Source organism: Choloepus didactylus, chromosome 23, assembly GCF_015220235.1.
Source record: "Choloepus didactylus isolate mChoDid1 chromosome 23, mChoDid1.pri, whole genome shotgun sequence".
In the NCBI taxonomy this organism is placed as follows: domain Eukaryota; kingdom Metazoa; phylum Chordata; class Mammalia; order Pilosa; family Megalonychidae; genus Choloepus; species Choloepus didactylus.
Genome location: NC_051329.1, coordinates 16,872,982 through 16,890,288, shown reverse-complemented (window position 1 = coordinate 16,890,288; position 17,307 = coordinate 16,872,982). Strand labels below are relative to the sequence as shown.

Here is a 17,307-nt window from a genome sequence, read left to right as displayed (position 1 = left end):
TGGGAGGAGGTCCCAGGGAGGGTTCTCAGTGGCCCAGCCTGGGTCACTTGCTCTCTCTGATCCAAGTGCTGTCACCCTGCAGCCAGGGAAGGGTGGGACAGGAGGGTGCTGTTGGCCCCACCCGAGCCAAGGTATTGAGTGCCAAAGAGGGCGGTTTCCCCAAAGGAAGATTGAGATGTTCTTTTCAAAAGAAGAGGGAATGAAGGCTGGCCAAGCAGAAGCAACAAACGCTGCGACAGCCTTCACACCCCTCCTGGAATCTTGTGGTCTTGGAATTCCAAGACCGTCCTTTTGATAAATGTTGGTTGATGGTGCTTTGAGATGCCAAGGGAATTTGCATGCCTAAGGATTTTAATTTTATTTCACTTAATTATCTTTATTAACTATATTTTAAATGACAAAAATAGTAATATGCTTTGGCTAACTTTTGAAACAATGCAAAAATATGTAGAGAGACATTTACTCAATTTTCTCGCCTCTTCTGTGGAGTCTTCCCCATCCTGAATTAACAGCTTAGAATGTGTTTTCTACACCTTTTTCTCAGCATACGTGTCGCCTTTCTTCTGTTGATATTGTTAGTTTTTATAAAATGAGTAATACAAAACCTTGCTTTTCTCATGTTATGGGCAGCCTTCCAGAAGCACAGGTCCAGGTCCTTCCTAATTTAAAAGCATTTTTAAAATAGATGATACTTGCATATGATTTAAGATTCAAATGATACACAGGGGTTTAAAAGTAAAGTGTTTCTCTCCCACTTCAGCCCCCCTGCTCCCAATTTCCTTCCCCAAATGACTGAAAATCCTTCAGAGAGGGAGGCTGTGCATTTACAAACATATGTGCATGTAAGCATTTTGCACATGAGAGGGAGTTTATATTTTTTTATCAACATGCCTTTGAGACATTTCTTTATGAGCACATAGCATGTGTCCTCATTTTATTTGATGGCTGCATAGAGTTCCTTTGGGTGGCTGTAGCATCATTTATGCACATCTCCTCCTGACGGACACTTAGGTGCTTTGCAAGCTTTTGCCATTGCAAATGGAACTGTGAGAAATATCCTTTTACACACATTGCTTTGTACATGCGCCAGATGTCTGTGGGATGCGTTCCTGGAGGTGGAGTTGTTGGGTGAAAGTGTACGTGCAGGTAAAATGTAGATAGATACAGCCCAGTGGTTCTCCATCCAAGTGGAACCATTGTGTGGTCCCACCAGCAGCTCTTGAGCCTGCCCGTTGGCTCACATCTTCTACAGGTGGGAAGATGGGTGGAAAAGTGGGTGTCATAGTAGTTGAAACAAAGGCTTTTAAATACGGAGCTGGGTGGGGTTCAGGCCAGGGCTAGGGGAAGGATCTTGTGTTTCCTCCTCGTGGCTGCGCCTCTGAGACGTGTCCTCTCTCCTTGTCCGTGTCTCCGCAGAGCAAGCTGGTGAAGTACTTCAGCCGACAGCTGTCCTGCAAAAAGAAGGTGGCCCTGCAGGAACGCAACGCCGAGCTGGATGGCTTCCCCCAGCTCCGGCACTGGTTCCGCATCGTCGACGTGCGCAAAGAAGTCCTGGAGGTGATGGGAGGCGGCCCTGTCCCCCCACTGCCCCTTCCGGCCAGCAGCCACCCGCCTTGGCTGCACCTAATACAGCCCCTGGCACATAGTAGACCCTCAGTAAATATATTTTGGGTGAGGGCACTCAGGATTTCTGGTGCTGCCTGTGGGAGGTCATCAAAAGCGTGGGTCTAGAGCAGTTACTACCTCTGCCAGCTCCGCTATTTATTAACTCAGCCGTCTTGGACAATTCACTTTACCTCCCAGACCAGTGGTGTGCAATGAGCCTTCTGCTCTAATGGAAATGTTTGATATTTGTGCCATCCCAGGCAGTAGCTACTACGGAGTGGCTATTGAACATTTGAAACGTGGCTAGTATATATGGCTGGGGAGCTGAATTTTAAATTTTATACCCTTTTGGACACACTGTGTTTGGGTGCTAGTTTTTTCATCTGTTAAATGGGGAGAATGAATGTCCCCTCTTCTTAGGGAGCTGGTGTGATAAAATGACATGCTCCATATAAAGAGTTCCACTCAGGGGCTGGCACCTAACAAGCACTCAGTAAATGTCAGCTTATGATTATGATTGTCACTGTTGTCCATCCTGCTGTGGAAACCTTTGGGAGTATCAGGTTTTCCAGTGGGAAAACTACGCCGGTGTCTTATGTCCAACCCCAAGCCTTGAACTACACGCTTAAGATCTCAAAGTTGATGAGGTTTCCTTTGGGTCCCAACTGTTTCCGGTGACTGGAAGGAATCCTTCCCAATAAAAGCAGCTCACATTCATTGTTTTTGTACCAGACATGCTCAGACAGTTTGGCAGACACGCCAAAATCTGTTCTAGTTTGCTAATGCTGCAGAGTGCAAAACACCAGAGATGGATTGGCTTTTATAAAAAGGGGGTTTATTTGGCTACACAGTTACAGTCTTAAGGCCATAAAGTGTCCAAGGTAACACATTGTAATCGGGTACCTTCACTGGAGGATGGCCAGTGGCGTCCGGAAAACCTCTGTTAGCTGGGAAGGCACATGGATGGCGTCTGCTCCAAAGTTCTGGTTTCAAAATGGCCCTCGACACACAGGCTCTCAGCTGCCCCTCACAATGACCTTTGAAGTGGGGTGACCCTTGTCTCCAGTGTACAGAGCAGGAAGCTGAGGCTCAGAGATGACGTGGCTCACCCAGCTGGTGAGTGGGCTCTGGGGACTCCTGAGCCTAGGAGGGGAAACACTGCTTTCTCCTTTTCCAGTTGCTGGGGCCTCCCTGCCTTCGGAACCCCAAGTGCCCTTTCTTAAGATGCTCTCTGCTTCCTCCTTGAAGAGGCCCGGGAGATCCTCTTTTGCCTTCTGTCTTTTCCAGACCTTATCCGCAAGGTGATCTTGCCTGAACCCACTAGATGGAGCAAGCCCGAGCTAGACACAGAACCCCCATATTCCTCCACCCCATCTCACTTGCACTTCAGACCATGCATTGCAGGATGGCCAGGAAACCAAGATGGGGCTTCACGGGAGCATCCTTAGATTGAAAACTCCTGAAAAACTATGGACAGAGCATTTTACTCACATGGCCTGGTCTACTTTTCAGAGGCTTTTGAGACCATTTATTTATCAAGTGCCACTTGTGGAATAAATAATTCTTCCAGACCTGGAATTGAAAACTGGTGTCCCTCAGACCATATCTGATGGGCAGACATTATTGTTTGGCTGATGTGGCATTCAAAAAAAAATTTTTGGAGCCAATCTTTAAAAACTGAGAGAAGTTCCATAAACTCCAGATCTTTAAAAACTGAGAGAATTTCCATAAACTCCAGATCTCTGGCATCTCTCGAAAATCAGAAATGCTGTCCGGCCTGGTAACGATGAACGAGATCTGCTGCCCCTTCTGGTCGCTCAGACCCCTCCAGTTCCCTTCACTCCTTTGCATCACTTAGCTGGTGGGTTTGGAGGTTTGGTCCTTACTTTAGTCACGAGTGTCTGAACCCAAGGCCACCAGCCAGGGGTGGGGGTGGAAGTGGAGGGGGGCTTCCTGCTCTCCGACTGCAGCTTTCTGGCAGGTAGCTCATTTCTGTGATGCAAACAGTAATATGAAGAAAGCTCTCAAGTGGGACTCCCTGGGTTCAAATCCTGGCTCCACTCCACCCTGGCTCACTTGTGACCTTGGACAAGTGGTGTAACTTCTCTGAGTGTTAGTTTCCTGGTCTGTAAAATGGTGATAAAGTTCCTTCTTCATGTGGCCTTTGTGAAATTAAAAGAAAATCCATGAAAAGCAGTGAAAACAGTGCTCAGTCCATTTCAGCTATTATTATTATTATTATTATTTGAATTATTATTTGAATTATTTTATCACGCAGCGGTACATCTGCTCTTTTGGCCCAGGTTTGTTAAGGCTTTCTCCAGTTTTTGATATCATCAAAATTATGTTTATGATATTTTTGTGTGTGTGTGTGATTCTAAACTTCAGTGTAAATTGATTTTTTTTGGTAAATAATAGAATTAAAATGCACAATCTTGAAGCAAAGAGGGGACTCCTTTTAAATTGCAAACCATCCCCTATAAATGTGATCCATTTTGTACCTTCACATCCTGGCCCATCACCTTTTGTAGAGTGGGGCTTATTTGCAACATGTTCCTGTTTAAGAAAAACTCAATTACTTTTCTCTCTCTTTTCCCTGCCCTAGTGAGTTGGTCCAAAATGGAAAGTGACTGATTGGGCTTCAGCTTTTGCTCCGCAGCTCTTTTTTTTAGATAGAATTTTTGTGCTGGTGCAGTTTTCCTTTCTGGTTGTCAGTTTAACGTGGGTTCTGTATATTGTTGTAATACACAGAACTGGACACAAGAGGGCAGAGGTATTCCACAATCTTGCCTCAGAATAGCCATCCTTAGCTATTTAATAATAATAAATAGCCCTATTTAAATAATAATATATGTAAAAATGTTTTGAATAGTTAAGTGCTATAAAATGAAGGCTCTTTTGTGTACATATACATTGTAGACACATAAATATAGAGATTTGAAAAATTTAGAGGTATATCCATGTTATGGATAGAGGGTGAGGGAGAACACGTTTGGGGGAAGGTTGGGGTGGGGAGCATTGCTGGTGGCAGTGAAGGGACGTCTGCCCAGCACGTGTATAGCTGGAGTCCTTCCTTTTCTGCTCCCAGCGCATCTCTCCAGAGGCATCCCTTTCCCCACTCGGCTCTCCTCCAGCCTTTCCAATACCCAGTACCATTACCACTTGGTTTGGGAATGCAGAGCTTGTGCTCCCTGAGGCTTGGACACAAATGAAGTTTCCTTTCCAGCCCTGAGCCACCCACAGGGTTCCAGCCCCTTTCCCCTTAGGGTTTCTGAAGACCCAATACGAACCTTAGACCCATGGGCAGGAAAGAACAAGCAGAGTGGAAAACAGCTGCCAGGAGACCTGTGTTGTCCAGTTTGCTGTGCTCTGAGCTTACCTTGAGCTCTTGGACGAGTCACTGCAGTTCAGAGAATGCTCATTGAGCTGAGCGAGAGGCATAGAAGGCCATTTGAAGATGAATAAAATGGGGCTGCCCATAAGGAGCTTGGAAGCTGGATGGGGAGTCAGGCAGATAATTAGCTATTACAATTGATGGGGTTCTGACTATGTGCTACCTCATGACCCCCATTTTACAGATGAGTAAAGTGAGGCTCAGAGAGGTTGACTTGCCCAAGTTCATCTGGCTAATGGGCGGCAAAGTCAGAGTTCTGATCAGGTTTGTCTGACCCCAGAGTTGGAGCCCCAAGAGTCACGCAAAGCTGCCATCCGCACAGTGCCCTGTAGGGGGCAGCATGGAGGCTCGACGTGGTTCCTGGCGGTCCAGCTCAGCTTCCTTCTCCCTTCCCTCCCGCAGGAGATTGCCCCTGGCCAGCTGAGCCTGGAGGACCTCTTGGAGATGACGGACGAGCAGGTGTGTGAGACTGTGGAGAAATACGGAGCCAACCGAGAGGAGTGCGCCCGCCTCAATGCGTCCCTGTCCTGCCTCAGGAACGTGCACATGTCAGGTCAGCAGCCCCGGGGGGTGTGGACCCTTGTCCCCAGCACCCCTGGGCCAGGAGGAGTCGGAGGAGTTCTGGAGGGTAATCTTGCCTATGAGCCGAGGATAGTGGACAGGGGCTGTGGCAGCCACAGGAAGTGGTCTGGGCAGCTCTTGGGAACCTTCACCCCGGGGGGGCCCACCCGAGGTTACAGGGCATTTGGTTTTCAATAATCAAGGTCCAGGCATGGATAGTGGGTTGAGTAGGAGACCAGCGTCTTTGTCACTTAGGCATTCTGAAGTGTCTTTGTACTTTGGGTCAATGTCAAGCTTCTTATTTTTTACATAAACAATGTATTTTCATTGTAAAAGAAATCAGAAAATAGATAAAGAAAAATTTTTGGTATAATTCTTCCAGACGAATGGTTATGGGTATGCTATATAAAAAAAGAATCAGGAGCATACATACAGGTTATTTTGAAACCTGTTTTTTCTGCCTAACAAAACAACCCCTGAGGCTTGTTTCATCAGTTTGGGGTCCAAATGTGATGTCATCTCTTTTCTATTTTTCCAATTAATTGCTCAAACACCCGTCTGCCTTTATGAACAGGATGTCTAATATCTCCCTCCTGAGGCCCTTTGCTTCCCTTCAGCCTCTTGATTTTTCATGTCTTCTGGGGCTTTTTCAGCATTAGGGGATCAGCTCTGCAAATGCCACCCAAGTGAAGTATTACTAGTCTACCAGTGTGGTTGTTCCAGTCCCTGCCACACGGTGGCACTGTTGAACATCAGTCTGGCGCACTCTCCCATGGCAGGCAGATGCTTATTCAAAGATTTCTTGCTTGATTCAACATGCAACATTCAACAGGTATTTATAGAGTGGCTGCTATGTGCCAGCAGTTCTGAGGATACAGTAGTGAAAAACACAGAACATATTTGCAGTCAGGCCATGGCCCAGATCCCCCATGCACATCCCTTTGCGTTCTTTATTGGTAGCAGACCCCAATCGAGGCTCCAGTCACCGTTACAGGGAAGCATGGGTTGGGGCTCTCCTGTGCGTTGAAGGATCTTTATCAGCCTCTACCCCCAGATATAAGCAGCAACTCTCCTCGCTCAGGCTTGTCAACCAAAAATGCCCCCAGACGTTTTCATATGCTTCCTGGGGTGTAAAATCACCCCCGGTTTAGAACCACTGGCCAGCTTTAAAGCTCATGTCACCCTCTAGTACAATGTTATCAGCTCACCTAACACTGACATGCCTAAGAGGGGCCTCTCAGGTCACTCAGTAGATCCAAAATCTTTCTCTACCTACCAGAAGCAGCCGGAAATTTCCTTTCCTTTAACAAATTGCACCAAGTTACGATACTATATCATAAACATCTCCCTTGGTCAATGCATGTGTTCATTTCCTCCTTACTTCTAATGCCTGAATAGGGCCGCCATTTATTCAACCAATCTCCTATTTTTTGGAAATTTAGGTTGTATCCACCTTTTTCCTGTTATAAGCCATGTGGCAATGAAAATCCTTGAGCATTATCTTTGCCCACACTCGTGGCTATTCCTTTAGGATGAATTCACAGGAGTGGGGTTTCTGCACCCAAGAGTTTGTGTATTTTAAGTCTGTTGGTCAACATTGCCATATTCCCCTCCAAAAAGCCTGTACCAGTTGATGCATCCCACCCCCCCGGCAGTGCATGAGCGGGGGGACTTCTGAATAGGTTCTTGTTTTTCAGAGTTCATATCTTCTTATCAGCTGTGGATGCTACTGAATTTGGCAATGGCTTTAAAAGTGGAGCTAGACTCTAGTTCTGCCTGAGGGAGGCTTTTACGTCAGCCTTCCATGGGGCACTGACTTCCTTCATAACATCTTACATTTTGGGCTGGGAGAGACCTTAAGCGGTCCTGTCATCTGATATTTTTCAAACTTGCTTTCATGGAAACACATAGCAAAAAGTATTGTTTATTTTACAACCCGCCCCCCCCACACACGTGCACACACACATGCACTATTAAAACTGAAGTTTCATGAAACAATTTTCCTCCTTACTGTGTATGATGAAATCAGGTATTTTAAATTCTTTCCTATTTTGTTCTATACCGTTTACCAAGTACTGGTTGTGACTCACAAAATTAATTTCATGCCTCATTTATGGGTTGTGACCTACAATTTGAAAAAATGCTGATCAAATTAACACTTTTGCCTCCACCTATGCGCCTTTCCATTTCTTCCCAGGTAGCCAAGGCTCAGCCTCAGGTGTTGGCCTTAGAAGGCTGGGACCTCAGAAGCCGTGGCCAAGTGCTCCACTAATGCGTGTATTATAAATATATGAATTACTTAGGGTTTCCTAGACAAGGCGTGGCTGTCACATCTTGGTACTCACCATTTCCCCTTTGTCCTCCTGGCAAATCTCTGCTCATTCTCAGGTCTCCTGTAGGCCTTTCCTGGACCCCGCAAACCCAGCTGACCACTCATCCTTGGCTGCCAGAATGCAATGTATGTCTGGTGACCACGGGACCCCTCCTACCTCCCCACCTCATCTCCCGCTCTCCTTGCCTGTGCTCATTTGACTCCGGCCAGCCTGGCTGCCTTGTTTTCCCTTCAACATGCTGGGCATGCCGCAGGCCATTGAATGAACAAACTAATGAATGAGTGAATGAATGAGTGAATGAATAGATGAATGAGTGAATGAGTGAGTGAATGCTTCGATCACAAAGACCTTGTCTTACAGTGATGGTCAGTTGCATGATCTTGCTTCCTTCTCTGACTCTGACACCAGCACCTCCAAGTGCCCCAAAAACCGGAGTCATTGCCACCGAGGACCACCAGGTGGAGGCAGTGAGCTATCCTTGCCTGGTCCTGCATGTTTTCAATTCTCTTTTCCCTCAAATATTATAACTGATTCTTGAAGCTGGATGATTCCATCATTTCCTGTTCTCCACCTTAACTAAAAATGTTATCCCAAACTAGAGAACAAACTAGTGTCTTTCCCACCAGACTCTTAACTTCTCTAAGGTCCTACTATCTTCTTTGTTGTATCCCCAGCTCTCAGCCCGGAGCTGGCGTGCCGTGGGAACTCAACACGTGTTTGTGAAATGACTGAAGTTTCATTAAGAAACACATATTGGAACCAAGTACATGGAGGCTGGGAGGCTTTGCACCTGGTCAAGAATGTAGTTTCTGTCTCTGTCTCTGTCTCTCTCCTCTGTTATTTAGAGGATGGCAGCAGCTTTATTTTAGATTCATTGACTCTAATCTTAGTTTTTTTCTTGGATCTGGGGGGTGTCTTTATTTCCCAGTGCTCAAGGAGCCCCAAAGGTAGGAAATCTTAACCATTTTCTCCTCACAGCTGATCAACCTTAGTCTGAAACAACAACAAAAACATTCATTCATTCATTCATTCATTCATTCAACAAGCTCAAAGGGCTCCAAAGTGGGATACTTTAGCCTTTCCTTTTTCTCATAGCTGTTTATATTAGCTGTGGCCTGAAACTAGCAAACAAAAGATTCATTCATTCATTCAACAAAATTTACCAAATGCCTCCTATATGCCAGGCACTGTTCTAGTCTTTGGAAAAACGTGCTGAGCTCTCAGTCTTCATGAAGTTCACATTTTAGTTGGGGGGGGGGAAGCAGACAATAAATTATAATCATTATAAGCATGTGCATGATATAGTGTGCTATGGGTAAAAGAAAATCTGGGGCAGGCTAAGGGGGGTGAGCTGGAAAGGGGGTGCAGGCTGTCATCTTAGACAGAATGGTCAAGCAGGCTCTGCCCTCCTCACCATTTTCCTTTCTGATCTTCTTTCTCTCTTCTCAGCCATTTACTAAGATTATGGAATCTGGACAGACAAATGGGGGTTCAAATTCTGGCTTTGCCATGTATTCGCTGTGTGATATTGGGCAAGGCATTTTGAAGTCTGAGCCTAGTTATCTAAGCAGTAGAGTGGGGAGGACCATTTCCAGCCCACGGGTAACATGAGCTGATGTCGGCGAAGTGCAGGGCCTGCGTGGATTAGGTGCAGGATCACTTTCGTGGTCATCATTGTTGTCACCACCATCGTCACCATCTCCTCTACCACCATCACCACCATCACCCTACTTGCTCCCATCCCTACCACCACCAACACTCCCACCATCCCCACTTCCATCCTCACCACCTCTCTCACCATCAACACCACCCTCACTCTTACCATCACTACCTCCACCACCACCATCACCATCATCACTGTCATCAACATCGTCACCACCACCACCACCATCACCACCATCACTACCATCACAATCATCATCATAACCACCACCATCACCATCATCACCATCATAACCACCACCACCATTATCACCACCATCATTATTGTCCCTACCACCACCACCACCACCATGGCCACCATCATCACCATCATCACCACCACCACCACCAGCACCACCATCACCATCACCACCACCACCACCTCCACCATTACTATCACCATCATTACCACCACCACCATCGCCACCATCATCATCACCATGACCACCACCATCATCATCACCATCACCACCACCACCACCACCACCACCACCATCACCACCATCACCATTACCACCACTACCACCACATCACCATCATCACCGCCACCACCATTACCATCAACACCCCACCACTGCCACCACTGTCACCACTGTCACCACCATCATCACCATCACCAGGGTCTTCTAGCCTTTCTCTGCCCCCAGCTCACTTTATTCCATCCTCTTTCCATTCAATATCATCCTTCTCACTCTCTATTTTCTTCTCTAAAGGCACCCTGGGCTTCAGCTTTTCTTATTCAACTGATTGTTTCCCTTTGATTTCCCTTCCCTGGAAGCCACTGCCTCCCTCACCATTGCTGGTCTTTGTAACCTATTTCCCCCTCTGCCTGACTTGATTCTTCTTCAGAGGTGGCCGGCCTTTCCCTGCCAAGAAAATAAAAGAATGACAACAGAACCCCAAACAATTTTTCCCAGACAGAAGTCCCATTTGTATTCTCCGGTGGTTCCTACATAGCTGAGGTCCTGGGGCAAAACTGATTTGATTTGTTCTGTCCCCGCCCCCCACCGCCTTCCCCACGGCTTCATCCCTGACCTCCCTCCCGGGGGTCACAGTGGCCTCACGGAGGAGAGCGTGGGAAGAGAGGGGAGGGGAAAGGCCCACTTGTCAGAGTGCCGTGACTTTCTTCCTCTTTTCCAGGGTTTCCTCTTTCTCTCCAGTCTTCTTTTCCTTTTGATTGTTTTCAGCCTAATCATGGGTGGTCGTTTGCATCTTCACTTTCCAAAGGGCAAGTCCAGGTTCAAGATGATGGAAGAGCTTCCTTCTGTCTCTCTCCTGCCTCCATTGCATGCACAAGTTCCAAGCCCTCACTATGTACCCGGCCTGTGCTGGGTGCTGGGAGCTTTGGGTGAACAGAGTTCTGGAGGTCACCCGGGAATTTGCACAATGACTGGGGGATGGTGGGACAGGGACAGACCCAGTGGCAGGAGGGAGCATCCCGGAAGTAAGAGAAGGCCAGTGTGGGGGCCCACTGGGAACGCTGGGAAGGGGCAGGGGTCAGCAGGAGCTGGGGCTGGGGTGGTCGGCAGGCCAGCCCCCCACATGGCTCACGGCAAGGAGCCTGCATTGCAGGATCTTGAGCAGAAGGTGGCAGGATGACTTGTAAAGTTTTCAAACAAACACTTGGCTGAAGTAGGGGGTGGCTTTGAGTGGGTCAACAGGTGCAGGGGAGTCGATGAGGGAGACAGCGGAGGCCCGGATGCTGTGGGCACCCAGCCCTGGGTTGGCTTCATCACCCATGGCCTCTCCAGCTCCCCCCTCTGTGCATACACAGGGAGCAAACAGGATGCAAAGTGGCCCCTGAAATAGACGGCCTCAGATGCTCTTGAGCATTTTTCTAGGCTTGGGCTTTGAATGAAGCCACCTCCAGAACCCCGCCTTCCCCCTTGTGGTCTTTCTTGGATTAGAACAAAGAGTAAGAACAAAGTCTTGATTGCCCTATTGTTTGTCCCACTTGGGCTCTAGCTTTGGGAAGGCTGGGGGAACTGAGCAGGAAACCGCCCCTCCCAAAGCTCACCCTGCCCGATAGGCTCGCGCTTTGATGTCCTTCCTTTCCCCCTGCACCCTGCATTCTCTAGCCCCCCAGATCTGTGGCTGGAGGGGATGACAGGGGCCCTTTACATATTGGTAGCCTGGTTAGGACTGTTGGTTGCAAGTGACAGTGACCTAAGGCCATGCAGCTTATGCAAAAGCTGCTCATTCATTCATTCACTAAATATCCAGGGATTGTCCCCAGTTTCAACCGCTGTGGGGGGCTAGGAATTCTGTGGTGGAGAAGAAACAGCAGAAATCCCTGCTCTCCTGTGGGTTATAAGCTAGAGCTGGGCACCACGAGACCTGCATGATGATTCAAATTTATATTAATTAAAATGAAATAAAATGAAACATTCTGCCCACAGTCACGTTGGCTGCATTTCCAGGGCTAAAGAACCTTGTGTGGGTAGCAGCTACCTCACTGGCCATTTCCATCACTGCAGAAAGTTCTATTGGGTAGCGCTGCTCTAGAATATTGAGGTAGAACAGAAGCAATGAAGAATAGACAGTGATCAGTTCTATGCTGAGAATTAAAATAGGGGGATATGATGGCGAGCAGGTGATTTAGCTCCACGGGAGGTCAGAGTGGGCATGTCGGTCTGGGTTCCACCCAAGAAGCAGAACTAGGAAGAGAAGTGTATTAAGGAGTGCAAGGAATTGGCTGATGGGATCGTGGGGGCCGGCGAGGCAGGCCCAGCCTCCATCGGGCAGGCCACCGGGGACGGTGGCCTGGGACTCCTGTGCATGAGCTGAGGCTCCAGTCCCCAGGCAGAATTTCTTCTTCTTCGGGAAAGTCTCAGCTCTGCTCGGATTGAACGAGGCCCACCCAGATGACCCAGGATGATCTTCCTGATTGAAAGCCAACCGATGATGGACTTTAGTGATGTCCACTAAATACCTCCATGGCTTGATTGACTAACTGGGGACAGTAGCCCAGCCAAGCTGACACGTAACTGTCACAGTGGGTCTCTCTGGGGGTGACATTTAAGCTAAGACCCCAGTGACAAGAAGTTTCCGGGCAGGGGGAGAGCGGGGGAAGAAGAGCATTTGGGGCAGAAAAAACAGGTCAGGTAAGTATCTGCAGGACTCTCAAGGAGCAGGAAGAAGGCCACGAGGTTGGATCACGGCGGGTGTTTGGGTGACCCACTGTCACGTAACAAACCACTTCAGGACTTAAACCAACAATGGTCTTGTTCTCTCTTGTGAGACATTGGGTTGACTGGGCTCAGCCGGGTGGTTCTTCTGTTCCGATGATGCCGGCTGGGGGCTGACTGGTTGGATCATTCAAGATGGCCTTCACGCCTAGTGCGGTTGGCACTGGTTGTGGGGCAAGAGTCCAGTGAGCTCCATGGGGCCATCAGCAGGGCACCCACACGTGACCTGTCCTCACGGCTCGGGCTTCTCCCAACGCAATGACTGGGTCCTGAGAGGGGGCACCCCAAGAGCAAGTGCTCCAGAGGGCAGGAAACGGAAGCTGCCAGTTGTCTGAGAATAGTACTGTGTCGCTTCTGCTGGTGGTGGTGTCAGTTGGGGGCCAGTCAGGGGAGCAGAACCATTGAGTGCACTGGAAAAAGGAATTTATTATGGGAGAACCACTCAGAGGAGGGGACTCTGGGAAACAGATGCTGGCACGATCACTTGAGATCCACCTGGTCCAGTGTGGGGACAGAGCCTGGGGCGGGACGATGGGGGCTGAGGTCAGGGGCTTGGGGGGTGGCGCAGGAAGGGCCTGGAAGCCCTGGCAGGGGCTTGGGTTTCTTCTGAACAGACAGGGGAGCTGTTGGAGGGGTTTTAAGTAGGGAAGGGGCTTGACAAGAGTTCACGTAACTCATGAGTCAAGGGCGGTTGGAGCTGATTTAGGCGAAGCTGAACCAATCCGTTGCTCTCCCTTCCTCCCCTCCTTCCCTTAGCTCTGCTTTCCTTGGGGCTGGCCTCCACCTGCCTGTGATTTAACTGCGCTTTGCTTTCCTCCTCCATAAAGAGTACATACTAATTGCACGGATGCTAATCGCATCTTCCTCGTGGTGTTGCTCCCGGGAACAAGAGAGTTAAATAAACACTTGCCCTGGTGTCTGGCAAATAGAGTGCTCGGTACATGTGGGCTATAATGATCTGTGTGATTATTTTTAAGTCAGTTTCTCTCCCTCTGCCTTTCTTTGCAAGCTGAATCTGAAACAAGGTATTCTTTCCACACAGCCTCTGGCTGCTCCCTGGGGGCAGGGCATTTTCCCTACAGCCCCGGAAATGAACCCCCGAATCCCAGAGAAGCTACCTGCTCTGGGCCCCCATCTTCTGCCCATCTCCGCCCGGCCCCCATTCCCTGTGGCTTCTCTCTTTTGCCACCTGCTGCGTCATGTGATCAGTGAGAACAGAGAGAACGGGGCTCCCTGGGTCATCTCTGATGAGGGCTCCTTCTCTTTATTCCTGCAGCCGGAGAGCTGCTGGGCAGGAGAACCAGGCATTGACTTGACACTGAACTTGTACCATGTGGTCGGCAGGGGCTGAGCTGTTTGGGGATCGTGGTTCCATGTGCACTAAATCCGATGAGCCGGGTTGGACCCAGATGGAGGGTCGCATCTTAGAATAAGACCCCAGCTCCTGCCCCCCACTCCTGATGGCTCAACCAGCTCACTGCACTGGCCACCCCAACCTCCCTGTGTCCTCACAGGGACTGCCTCGGGACCCAGCACGGGTTGCTCCTTCAGTGTAGAATGCCCTGCCCCAGCCTTCTGCTGCCTGCTTCCTTGTCATTTTGGTCTCAGCGCAGAAGCCACCTTCTCAGAGAGCCCCACTTCCATCCCAGCCACTGCCTGTCCCTTTACTCTCTTCTTGTCTTCATGGCCCTATCACATTGAAAGCGATGTCATTCATTCATTTATTTGTTTCCCCATCCCCTCCCAGCGGAACAGTGGTTCTCAAACCTGAGCGTGCATCGGAATCCACTGGAGGGCTTGGGAAAACGTGGATGGCTGGGACTCCCTCCCTGGAGGCCCCTTTCTGGCCGGTCTTGGTCAGGGCCTGGGAATCTACATTTCTAACCAGGGGTTGCTGATGCTGCTGGTTTGGGGACCGCACTTTGAGAACCACTGTGCTGAAATCGCCCCAGAGCCTGGCTCAGAGTTGGAGTGCAAAAATCGGTTCTGGAGTGATGGAATGAGTGATGGTGGTCAATACTGATGGAATACTCATAGTGCTGACTCCTGGCCTGCATGGCCGACAGTGCAGCATTAGCTCGTTTTATCCTTCCCAGCCATCATTCTGAGGGCACGGGAGATTTCCTTGGGCATGTAAATATAAGGTCTATGTGATTATTCTTTCTTTTTCTGGGAGGAAAACTGAGGCTCAGAGAAGTAAGGTCCTTGTCCAGAGACACACAGCAGGCTAGTGCCAGAGGTGGGATTTGGACTCGGGTCAATCTGACTCCTGTTAAGCCAAGGCTCCTCCATGAGAAAGGAGTGGGGACAGCTTTCCCCTTAACTCTGGGCATCCATGTGGTACTGTTTGCTCAGCTCATGACAGCAGCCCTTGGGGGCTTTGCTGGGATGCAGAGGCTTAAACCAGAACTGAGATTAAAAAAATGATATCAGGAACCATTTAAAGGCTGTATGTAAATGCAAAATAATATCTCCCATTCATGGAGTGGGCATCCCTTTTAGGGAGCCCATGTGTGCAGATGATCTCAATTCATCCCCACAACCATAAGTGTCAGGGGCAGAGCAGGGTGAGTGTCCATTTCACAGGGGGTAAACTGAGGCCAGGAAACGGCCCAGGGTCCTCCAGAGCTGGGATCGGAACTGCAGCTGCCGTTCCTGCATCTCGGGGCGAAGCCCCTTCTGCCACATGGGGGGTTTCGGGGGTGGGCAGATAATGGTGGTGGTGACGTTCCCCTCTGGGTTTAATCTAGAAGCTGGACAGCAGGGTGGGTGTGGCTGAGCAAGGTCAGGAGCCTCTTCAGGGTCAGTGGACAGTCCCCTTCTCCGTGTTGGTTTGAGTCTCTCTCGCTAAGTCTTGCTGTCCTTCCCAGCCATCGTTCTGAAGGCATGGGAGATTTTCTTGGGCATGTAAATATGTTTGTAAAGTGCACTAAATGTTCAGAGGAAGGCAGAAAGGGCTGGAAGGATGTAGGAAAATAATATTGTTTGGAACAAAGTTATTTTTCCCTCTGCCTAAAATGTTCCAATATTGTGACACCAGCATAACTGGAAACCAGAGATGGTTCCAGTTCATTATGCTCATGATTTTTTTTTACTCGTGGCCTTTTGCTTTGTTTAATTATTTTCTTGAATACTGACTTACAGTCTTGTATGGAAAAACCCAAGCTATTGTTTGGGGAAGGAAAAAAATAAGGCACTGTTTTGACCGTAATTCCTTACCCACAATTGCATGTTACTTAGTATTTTAAAAATTAATGCATAGGAAAAAAGTCTAGAAAGAAATACGCTGGGCTATTTAGAGTAGTTAGGAGTGATCATGATTTCTTTTTCGCTTGTCTGCCTTTTCTATCTTTCTGGGCAACAAGCAAGTAACTGTGTAACTTAAACAAAAAAAGTTTGGAGAGAACAAAAGCTCTCCCTGAACCATGTATGTTTACTTTGGTTGGTACCACTTGTGAAGCGTTTCTCCCAGCTTTGCCAGTGCCTGGTGGGGCTGGATGCTCAGCTCAAATGCCACCACTGCCAGGAAGCCCTCCTTGACCACAGGCAGCAGGGACTGCCCTTCTCCAATCCTGTGTGGCTCATCGGACTGATATATAAGTCTCCCATATCAGCTTGTAAATTCCTAGGCAGCAGGAGCCATCTTTTAACAATAACAACAAAACAATAATAAATTATGAAAAGCATACTGTGTGTCAGGCACTGTTCTAAGCAGATTTTAAGGGTTAATCCACTTAATCTTCAGAACCTCCCCGTGAGGCTGGGACTGTTGTATTCCCACTAAAGGTGAACCACGTGCAAGATCCCATGGCTAGTCTGAGTTACAGACTGATGCCAAATCATATGCTCCAAGCCCAGAACTTCATTTCCCATGAAGAACTTCACACAGTAGCAAAAGTGTTTTTGAATGAATTAACGAATAAATGACTGTCATAATTTAAGTATGGAAATTATGCCCTTGGAGGGAAGGTTGAAGTCTTTGTGGGTTTGCCCGAGGAGAGACAAGAGAAGGAATGGCAGTTTCTTATCTGTAAATCTGTGGAGAGGTTGTGGAGGGATTGTGTGGGGGAAATAATGAGCAGTTATTTTCTCTACAACAGATTAGCTCAAACTACAGCCCACGGGCCAAAGTCAGCCCTTCCCCAGCTTTTATAAATAAAGTTTTATTGGTACACAGTCACACCTTCTTGTGCTGTCTATGGCTGTTTTCTCTTTACAACAGCAGAATTGAGTCGTGATAGCCCTGAAAGCCTAGAATATTTATTATCAGGCTCTTTACAGAAAAAAAAAAAAAAAAAAAAAAAAAAGTACTCGTCTTTGCTAGAAAAGAACAAGCAAGAAAAAAGGAGTATGAGTTAAAACAAATACATACATACTCTGAATCAGGAGAGATTCCAGTCTGATGTAAATAAGAAATTCCTTTGGGGGGAGAGGAGTAAAGGAAGAGGCAGTGTCCGTGGAGAACCCTATGGTGAAGATGAATTAATCTTGAGCACAGGGGGAAGCTATGCCCTTTATTTACCTG

General features: G+C 48.2%; 1 protein-coding gene across 1 annotated transcript in view; it reads left to right on the top strand.

Annotated features, from left to right (window-relative positions):
• Positions 1-17,307, top strand: part of KSR2 (kinase suppressor of ras 2) — a 427,972-nt gene that overhangs the window by 91,964 nt on the left and 318,701 nt on the right. The window contains exons 2-3 of the mRNA XM_037817062.1: positions 1,417-1,557; positions 5,402-5,552. Of these exons, the coding sequence (XP_037672990.1) occupies positions 1,417-1,557; positions 5,402-5,552 (292 nt within the window). The remainder of the gene's footprint in view (positions 1-1,416; positions 1,558-5,401; positions 5,553-17,307) is intronic.